At 34.9% G+C, this 10,561-nt stretch overlaps 1 protein-coding gene across 2 annotated transcripts in view; it reads left to right on the forward strand.

Moving 5' to 3' along the window:
* LOC119576212 (eukaryotic translation initiation factor 5-like) overlaps window positions 1–10,068 on the forward strand; it is a 16,139-nt gene extending 6,071 nt beyond the window's left edge. For both annotated transcript variants that reach the window (XM_037923798.1, XM_037923799.1), the window contains 12 exons: window positions 42–156; window positions 547–749; window positions 3,674–3,858; window positions 4,089–4,242; window positions 4,442–4,623; window positions 4,763–4,865; window positions 5,297–5,457; window positions 5,665–5,811; window positions 5,927–6,076; window positions 6,997–7,134; window positions 7,240–7,425; window positions 7,929–10,068. In XM_037923798.1, the coding sequence (XP_037779726.1) occupies window positions 4,089–4,242; window positions 4,442–4,623; window positions 4,763–4,865; window positions 5,297–5,457; window positions 5,665–5,811; window positions 5,927–6,076; window positions 6,997–7,134; window positions 7,240–7,425; window positions 7,929–8,093 (1,386 nt within the window). In that variant the 5' untranslated portion in view covers window positions 42–156; window positions 547–749; window positions 3,674–3,858 and the 3' untranslated portion in view covers window positions 8,094–10,068. The remainder of the gene's footprint in view (window positions 1–41; window positions 157–546; window positions 750–3,673; window positions 3,859–4,088; window positions 4,243–4,441; window positions 4,624–4,762; window positions 4,866–5,296; window positions 5,458–5,664; window positions 5,812–5,926; window positions 6,077–6,996; window positions 7,135–7,239; window positions 7,426–7,928) is intronic.
* The last annotated feature ends 493 nt before the right edge of the window (window positions 10,069–10,561 follow it).

A 10,561-nucleotide genomic window follows, 5' to 3' on the forward strand; every position in this document is an offset into this window, starting at 1 on the left:
CCTTATCTTGTAGATCCATAATAAATTATTTTGATTTGCAGAAATAGGCAGTTTTCTAGCAACCGGCATCGTAAACTGCAACCATTCAGGACTTCGTGACTTCAGCAAGCCACCCACCCAAATTACGGACATCATCCTTTCGCTTACTGGCACTAGGTATGACTAGATTCCTAGAATTAGAAGTTTCAAAGCCTATAGAGATATTGCAGTACTTGAATTTTCTATACCCTCCTTCCCCCACCCTTGTTACTATTACTTGATTTAGGTGTCTGTAATAAATATTAAACCAGCTTTGTAGAAGATATACTAAACAGTATTTTCATTGCAGCTGCAGTTCTAGATGGTTGCATCATGTGCCTTTTATATTGTGTACATTGTTAATATTGTGAACTCATTCTGCAAAAAATTGCATTAGTCAAGTGTTCTTATTTTAAAAATATTTTTTGTGATTTATTACAGACTTGTGTCTCAATGTGAGCCCCTTTTTTTTTTGGTATTAGGAAATTATTATTATATATATATATATATATTTTTTTTTTCTTGCAGCTGTATCGTGTGCTTTATTTGGTTGTAGTAGCTGTTGTCCATATACGGACACCAAGAACCCACTTATGCTGAACAAACACAAAAAGGAGATACCAACTAAGAGACAAAGAACTTGGCAAGAAGCTCATTACCCCATGAGCAATCATCTCTCAATACTCTGAATGTGGCTCTCCTTTGCACCCCTCTGTCACTGCTGCATACAAGTTAGTATACAGGGTTTCCTTTGTTTTAACCTGTTAATGCTGGGTCAAATGTATAGCTGTCATAAAGCATGTGATCTGTGAGGTACAGCTATGTGTGGTAACGCGCTAGAACACATCAAGTGGGAAGTTCCACTAAATATAGCGGACTCCTGCATCTAGCGGCCTGGACGTTGCGAGAAATCACCAGGGTCTACGATGCCAAGAGATTTCTAAAACCCATCACAGAGGGGTTCATGCTATGTACAATTTTTTGTACGAGTAGGGTGTTTGAGTTTCTAAGAAATTTCTTAAGGTACGGTTAGACTGACCAACTTTTTCGTTGGAATCCAACGATTATCAGTGACTTGGAACCCACCCGCCCATCCGTTTTGGTTACACTACGAAATGAACCACCTGCTCAGTCCATTGGATCGCAGCATCAAAACAAATCGTGTCCTCAGTCCCTCATCAGTAGTTGCGATGGATTCCGTGCTTGTCTCCCTTTAATATGGATGTTTTATATTCCAAAAGACATTTTCTTGGCGTACTTTCTCTAAAAGAGAGGTAATTGCTTCCGAATTCCACATTCTTTACAGAAATATGACGAGAAGACATTCTTCCTCTTCGAAAAATATGCGCGCTTGTTTATGTTCGTCCGTCAGATGAGGATACAAGATATATTGCATTGTTTTTCTTTTATTTTTTTAAATCATTAATATAAGTATATATATGATAATTTACAATTATAATTAATAATTGTAATTTATTTATATATATATTAATTATAATGCATAAATATATAATTTGACTAGTGCCATGTATACTATAGACTCTCAACGAGTATGACTTTTCCACTGGAACATCGATGGATCGACAGGTTGCCCATTGCTTCAGACGAGTAGGCCAAAAAACAGTGGAATGAACCAATCGGTGGGCAAATCCCACTCAAAATGATTAGATTTCATGAATCGAATGCCAGTGTAACCACACCTTTTAGATGTGGTAAAGGAATATCGTAATTCGTCATTCTCTCTCTCTCTCTCTCTCTCTCTCTCTCTCTCTCTCTCTCTCTCTCGCGCCGCAACTCTCCTCTCTCTCTCTCTCTCTCTCGCGCTCGCGCGCGCACTCACTCCTCTCCTCTCTCTCTCTCTCTCTCTGCGCGCAGCGCGCACACACTCCCTCTCTCTCTCCTCTCTCTCGCGCGCGCGCACTCACTCCCTCTCTCTCTCTCTCTCTCGCGCGCGCCGCGCACACACTCCCTCTCTCTCTCTCTTCTTTGAAGTGTTCGATGTCCTTGTTACCAGGGAAATGCAGGCCTTCCTAAGGCCATCATGTCTAATTCCCTTAGTTTGGCACTCTGTAGCGTCCGTCACTTGCCACTCTCATATTCTCCTATTGACACGTTCCATTACTCGCCTCAGACATGCAGTGATCCACCCCCACCCCTTACTCCTTTCAACAGGTTATTCAGTTAATGGAATAATTAAAATCTTTTCATTGGGAAATAGATTTCTCTGTTCATTTAATTTTGGTTACTAGCAATAGGTACATGCTGATCCGTTCTTTATCTTGCAGTCCTTCATTTTGCTTCTATTATGTTTTCTCATACATGTAAAGCATAAACATCATGGGTACTACCACTTCATCTTTTTTTAGTAGTATTCTCCATTTTTTTTGTGTGAACCAATACAACATTGTCCTCGCATCTTTATCCACAATGTCAGGATGCTATTTAAAAAAAAAAATGTAAAGGCATGTTAAAATATTATGGAGATATTTATTACAGTTAATCCAATACTTCCAGGGGATATCAAATGCTGAAATCCTATTCTTGGGATGGCATGATGCACATAGTATTCTGAGTCAAAACTATAATTTGCATCTGCCACAATGATGAAAGTTTCCAAGTTGTTACATTGTGCAAGTTCTCTTGTGTCGAAACAAGAGCTTAGCAGATAATGTATTATGTGAAAGGGATTCTCTGTAGACTGTTTCTCAAAGTGTGTGCGTGCGTACATGCGCTGTATTTATATGTAGTATTTATTAAATTATTAACCCATTGGAGCCAGGTGCTTCTTGGCAATCATATGGCCCAAACTGCGGGTATTAGGCTTACATGAGCAGCCAGTGTGACGTGCACACCTTGTAGGCCAGGCGCACGCAAACACTTGTGTGCAGTGATGAAACACTGTGGCTTCCCTTTGCCATATTTTCTCTTATTCACGAGCTTTTTTAGTTTTATTGCCATTTTGTGATGTCTAGATTTGTCATTTGATTTTCTTTGTGCAAGGTCTCACTATCCAGATAGACTCCATATCTCTAGGTAGTCCATAACTCCATTCAAGAATAATAAGTAACATTTTATCCCCCCTCCCCATATTAAGATTTGTCATGGTGACTAGGAATAGGATGCTTACTATGGAAATGTTCTCCCTGGAGCTGGTGCTCATGGACACTACATTCTACACTCGTTTATCAGTGGAAATAATGCAAGAGCCACTTCTAAATGCTAAATGATTCTAATCACCTTCCAAGAGGTTTGTGCACTCATGGCGAGTCTTTCCTGTCACCCTGGCCCTCAACCGAAATGTTCACAATGGTAAATTCATGTAGCCTAATGGTCAGGTGATCCAGATTATGAGGATTAACCATTTTAACCCTGTGATGATAGGAGCTACCAGTGCTATACTGAATAATGTGTCAGGGTGCATGTGGAGTTCCCTGCTAAAGGAGAAACATTTGGAAGCATCAGATTTCTTTGCTGTGACTTTTTTTCATAAAAAAATGGGGGGGGGGGGCTTTAAGCTAGCTTTTAGGGGCTATTTCTCTTAAGTGAATACAGCCACTGCCAAACAAGGGCACAGCTGTTTATTGTGCACAACTTAAAGTAGATTGACTGTGTTAAGTCTTTCTTGGTATGTAATTTTCTCTTTCTACATTGCCAGAAACTGCAGTGGAGTGAACAAGCCGCATGATATCCCAGTGGCTGTCTTGACCCAGTGACTGGCTTGTCCATTCCTTGTATCACCACATCACTTCCATTCACTAAACAAGATACTTCAAGTTGCTAAAAAAAAAAAAAAAATTGCGGAAATTTGTTCTTTGAAAATCGTCAACAGGAACCGGCAAGGTAGAGAATACATTTCTGCTAATCTTGTGCATTTTATGGCCTTCAGAAGTAATGTTGTGATGTTTTTTGTTCTGGATGGTTGTAAAGTCTCATCTTATTCACAGTTAAACAAGAAATTGTAGTTTTCACATTTATCTATTTCGCTTCAAATTATGAATTTACTAAATGTTTATTAGTGTTTAAAGAACAGCATACACATTTGCATGATCTCCATTTAAATTTCCCTGTAGATGAGTTACAACGTCAACCGCAATGTTATGGATGCCTTCTACCGGTACAAGATGCCTAAGCTCATGGCCAAGGTCGAGGGCAAAGGCAACGGCATCAAAACGGTCATTGTCAACATGGTAGATGTTGCAAAGGCTCTTGGACGTCCTCCTACCTGTAAGTGTTATCAGGATAATAATTTAATTCTACAACCTGAAAATTTAAGATTTTTATGAAATAAGGCAATGTACATGTAGTAGTATTGGCCATTTTTTCTTGAGATTCAATTATTAATTATCACTTGCATATTGTGTAAAGGTGTTTAGTATTAAAAATTAAAGCTTGTTAATCCATATTCAAAATGTAATATTCACAGACCCTTGCAAGTACTTCGGTTGTGAACTTGGAGCCCAAACTCAGTTTGACTACAAGAATGACCGCTACATCGTCAATGGCTCTCATGATGCTGCAAAACTTCAGGATCTTCTTGATGGATTTATTAAAAGATTTGTCCTTTGCCCTGAATGTGAAAACCCTGAGACTGTCCTGTTCCCAAATGTAAGTTTTTATGATTACTTTTTTCTTTTTCTTTAGTTTTTAACGAATTGACAAAATTGTAAGTTCTAACACATTTTGATGATCGGAAAAAAATCTAAAATGTTATTGAGAAACCTTAATGTATGTCCTTTCATTGCAGGAGAAGAAAGGCCACATCAAACAATCTTGTAAGGCCTGTGGATATCAAGGAATGTTAGACATGAGGCATAAACTGACCACCTTCATTGTCAAGAATCCACCTGGTTAGTATTGTTCAAAACCAAAGTAGCAGTTCATACATTCTACCATACAGCATTAATGTACCAGAAAGTCCTGGCAGTTGGAACTGAAGGAAAATGGCTCCAAAACCACAAGTTACCTCTAGCAGTATTAAAAAACAAAAACAAAAAAAATACATGAATAAATCATGCACTTCAGTTTTTTGTAGTGCATATTCTTTGACATGGGTACTGTTCATATTCCTACACATGTTATTAGGTACTTTTTGGTATGTAAATAATTTGAAGAAAAGTACCAGCCATGCTTTGCTTTTCTGGTTATTACAATGTCTGCCAGTTTGGTGGATAAGGAAATGTGGTCATCCATTTGGTTTGTCTTGTTAATAGGAGTGGTTGATGGAAAAAGGTTGCCATGAAATCTACTTGCATTAATATTTATTGGTTTCCTTTGTTAGAAATGAAGCCCAACCAACAGGGTACTTCGCTCACTAAAAGGAAGACTCACAGTAAGAAGGCTGAGAATGGCCATAAAAGTAGTCTGAGGCCAGGGTCTCCCCATGCTGATAAATCAGATGCTTCTGATGCTGACTTGAATGGTGATGCTGAGGAAGATGATGTAAGTGATATTTCATTATTATTGGTGCTTTGTTGTTCCCTCCCCCCCCCCCCAAAAAAAAAAGCCATTTTGACATTTTTATATTTCAAAATAGCTTGAACAAAAAATTCCCTGACTATGGTAAGGAATATGCCTAAATAGGCCATTAATGATCATAATGCAGAATATAACTGAGAAAGCAATTATTAATCTGAATAAAATTTTCAGGATGAAGACTGGGGATTGGATGTCAGTGAACAGGCTGTAAAGGCAAGACAAAAGACCTTGACTGCTGGAGTGAAAAAAATGACTGTCTCAACCGATATTGAGAAGACCCAGAGTGAGCGTTTGGAAGTATTCTTCGAGTACTGCAAGGTGATTATCATTTATTTCTTAGAGTAAGATTTGTACTTCTATTTATTAATGTGAGATAAGTATGTATCAGATCTTTCTCTGAATTTCTGACTCGAGTAATGTTCATCTGTATCAGGGAAAGAAGGAAGCTGGTCTGTTGAAGCCAGGTGCAGATGTGGCTGTGTTTAAGGACATAGCAGCTGAAGCAGAGAGGTTGGACATCAAAGAGAACAAGGCTGTTATGGTTATTGTAGAGCTGCTACTGGATGACAACATCATTAAACAGGTAAGCTTGTTATAATAAGTGTTTTTATTTTGTATATGTATGTATGTGTATGTGTAATATATATATGTATATGTATATTTTATATATGTATATTTTATATATGTTTTTATATATGTATATGTTTTTATATATATATGTATATATAGTATATGTCTATTTTTATTATATGTATATTATAGTATATGTATATTTTATATATGTATATATGTATATGTATATGATATTTTATATATGTATATAATGTATATGTATATGCATATTTTATATATGTATATATGTATATGTATATGCATATTTTATATATGTATATATGTATATGTATATGCATATTTTATATATGTATATATGTATATGTATATGCATATTTTATATATGTATATATGTATATGTATATGCATATTTTATATATGTATATATGTATATGTATATGCATATTTTATATATGTATATATGTATATGTATATGCATATTTTATATATGTATATATGTATATGTATATGCATATTTTATATATGTATATATGTATATGTATATGCATATTTTATATATGTATATATGTATATGTATATGCATATTTTATATATGTATATATGTATATGTATATGCATATTTTATATATGTATATATGTATATGTATATGCATATTTTATATATGTATATATGTATATGTATATGCATATTTTATATATGTATATATGTATATGTATATGCATATTTTATATATGTATATATGTATATGTATATGCATATTTTATATATGTATATGTATTTTTTTTTTATTATAAAAAATATAAAAATATTTTTTACATTTTTTATATTTTTTATATTTTTATAATCTTAATAATAAATAAATAAATAAATAAATAAATAAATAAATAAATACGCCCCCCCCCCCCATTCTACAAATGTTTTTGTTACAGATCCCACATTATCGCATTCTCTTGCTGCTTTTCACTCACGGCAACCCCAAGAGCCAGAAATACTTCTTGGGTGCAGTTGAAAAACTAATTGAATTAAAGAAGGAACAACTCCTACCTAAAGTTCCAGTGATATTGAAGGTAAGAAATCACTATACAATACCATACAATTCTACTAATGAGAACTTGTGTGGCAGAACTTCATTTGAAGGAGGAAACACAATTTAAAGTTGTAATTCATGACAGGCAATGTATGACCATGATGTTGTGGAAGAAGAGGTATTGCTGGACTGGGGTAAGAAGACTTCAAAGAAGTATGTAAGCAAGGAAGTTGCAGCTGAAATCCATGCAAAGGCCCAACCTTTCCTTAGATGGCTGCAGGAGGCAGAGGAGGAGGAGACCACAGAAGAGGAAGAGGAGGATGATGTAGAGGTAAGATATGGGTTATTATGTTGAAAATAGGTTTGTGGCAATTAGTGATCCATTGGGAAACATGGCTCTTATAGCTCCTTATGATGAAAAAATTTGATTAATTTGTGAAGTTGTAGTATATGAATTATGGCATTGAGAATAATGCTGTTAATGTTGTTAGTGTTCCATTATTGTAACCATCAATATGCAAGTAGTGTATAGTTTGTAAAGTTCCCTTTTTGATGTGGCACTGTGTGTAGCATGTAGCAAGGAATCAATTTATGTATTTAATTTATTATTATTAATGATAATGATTTCCTTATTATTTGTTTTAATATTTTAATAATATTTTTAAAATTATTAATTTATAAGTTATTTATTTTATTAGTTATTATTATTGTTGAGTATAAAAAGAATTAAAGGAAAGTAGTAAACCATGAAAATTAGAACAGTCATTGCAGAATTGCTTCCACTTTGGTATGCAAAACTATTTCCAAAAGTATGAAATTTGCTTTATCTTCCAGATTGAGTATGATGACCGTGCAAGAGCCCAATCTCTCAAAGAACAAGAGAGCAAGAATTTAGGTGAAGCAAAGCCCATTGTGGCTGAAGCACCCAAGATTGTTGCTCCTGGTGATGATGAGGAAGAGGAAGATGACGAGAGCGACTTGGATATTGATAATATTTAAACCTGTAAAAGTATATGTAACCTACTCATACCGGTACACAAGTTCACTGAATAACATATACGGTTTGAATTATTCGGTACGTTTTTCCTTTGAAGAGGTGGTTCAACATTCATCAATTTGGTAATCTGTTGGTTTGTAAGGAAGAAAGCTGTTGGCCCAACTCAGTTGTGTTGAATGGTCTTTGGCTACTTGATACTTTATATTTCTCTTATAGATTGTTTCAAAGGATTGCTATAGAAATCTGGAACCATGAAACCATGCTTTCCTCCAGTTGGTAAACTCGAATCTTGTTCCTTCAGATCTTCAGCTTGCCAAATATTTGAAATGTTCCAGGATTATTATTCTAGTAGGTAAAATACCATCTATGAGTATAGGATTAGTAAATATTTAATCCTTTGGTAAAGAATTAGTTGCATACTACCCTTACTTAAACAATGTAAAAGGTGTGATTTTAAAGTTTTCTTTAGAAAATCGAAGTCAGAAAGTAATAGCTGAATGGGTTTTCCTTGTGGCAGATAGAAGTGACCTTCTAGATGGTTCCTCTTGAAAGAAATCCTGGATGTTGAGTGGGAAAGGGTCAAATAAAAGACCTTTTTTATAGTTAAAGAAAAAGCTTTATCCAAGATTTTGCTTATGATTTTTGAAATGTTTTTTGTTGTAAAAATTACTTTAGACTTTCATCACACAAAGCTTATAACCATTATCACAAGCCTGCATGTAAGACTAGTGATAGTAGGCAACCTGGAGACCATAAGCTCTCGATATGACGTCTCTAACTCATTCAAGTATTTGGTGTTTGGGACTCTTGCAATTAGTCTGCTTAATACAGTTTATATTTTAGCTCTTGTCTTAGTGTTCACTAAAATTTTTTAAATATTACAGCTTGTGGGTTCTTTATAATGTAAATCAGTACATAGGTGGAGTGAAATTTGATATCGGTGTTCTAAATTATCTCAAATTTTGCAATACTATAAACCTCCCAGTAAGTGTTGCGATGGATGATATCTGCTTGTGTGTAGATTGGAGCATCAGAGTTTTTCTTGTTTGCAATTTTCACTTTAGAGTAAGAGAAAATTCATGAAAATCTCGGGTCCTTCAGTTTATGTACATGTGGTGTGGCGGCTTCATGTTTCTTTTCTTTTTTTTTTCTTTTTCTTTTTCTTTTTTCTTTTTTTTTCAACCAAGACTAGTATAAGACTGTGATGTTTAGTGAGGTAAGTAAGGGGGAAGTGTGAAATGATATTTAGTCCCATATCCTTTTAAACTAGGAGGTGCATTTCTGAAGTATGAGGGTAATTTGGTTGTAGTTAATCCTTTATTTTATGGATCAACTCCCCACTGCTTATTTCATGTGATAGAAAGGGAAGTATGGGAAGTCACTGAGAAGCTTATGTAGATGCACAATCCAGGGGTTAATCCAGTTACAAGTGATTTCACTTGTGAAAATATTGAAATGAACATGGTGTTGATGATATGGTAGACTTCCCATGAACATGGGTAATGTATGTATTCATAACTGAGGTAAAAATGTTACATGGAAAAGAAGTGTTTTTTTTCTTTGCTCATTTAGTATTGTTAGATTTTAGTCTTGGCGATTTCCATTAAGGATGTGTACAGCAGTTTGAATGGTATATGGATGATACTAAAGTTCTCCACATAATGCCATATTAATGTTGAAACCTATAAAATTTTATTTTTTACAAATAGAACTGATTAAATCTATCAAATTGCAAAGGTTGCATTTTGTTTCCTCAGAACAGGAAAAGGAAAATGTTTAATTATCCCAGAGAATTGTCTGTATTACGTGATCTTGTGATTGGGATAAAAGGTATTCAAATATTTTGTAAAAGTAAGGAAGGGACTGACCCATGTCAATGGATTGATTGTCACCCCCTCCCCTTAATCTTTATTTTATTCATTATTCTTCTTCAAAGATGTTAATGTATGGCTCTTTAAATAATTGTTGCAGCATCCATTTCTCTTTTATTGACCTACTGTTTTTTATGCATGATTTGAGATCTGTATTTTACCTTGAATTAGTTTCCACTGATACCCACTCTTTCCTAAACTTTAATTTTGGTGTGATGATTGAAAGGTCGTGTTATGTATGTATGTTGGCTGTTAATGTGATTAATAATCGAGGAATCTGTTTTTTTTTTTACAGCATTGTATTAAGGGAAAATGCGAAACAAAACCATTTTATGTGGACAAATATTGCTCTATACTTTTCAGTATCTACTGTGCTTTGTTGCTCAGATTCTTTATTTTTTAAGATGTTTAAAGCATTTCCTCAGGCTGATGCGAAGAGCGCATCGTTGCTATTTTTTTCACATCTTTGTATGGGTGACGGGGGGGCACAGCAGACAGAGCTTTGGGGTACTGACCATAGTGCTTGTCCAGTAAACGTTGTGCAGCGGTCTACCCTGTTAACATTTGTTTGGAATATTACCTCCCCAATCCCTTGTTTC

This window comes from Penaeus monodon, chromosome 8, assembly GCF_015228065.2.
Source record: "Penaeus monodon isolate SGIC_2016 chromosome 8, NSTDA_Pmon_1, whole genome shotgun sequence".
NCBI lineage: Eukaryota > Metazoa > Arthropoda > Malacostraca > Decapoda > Penaeidae > Penaeus > Penaeus monodon.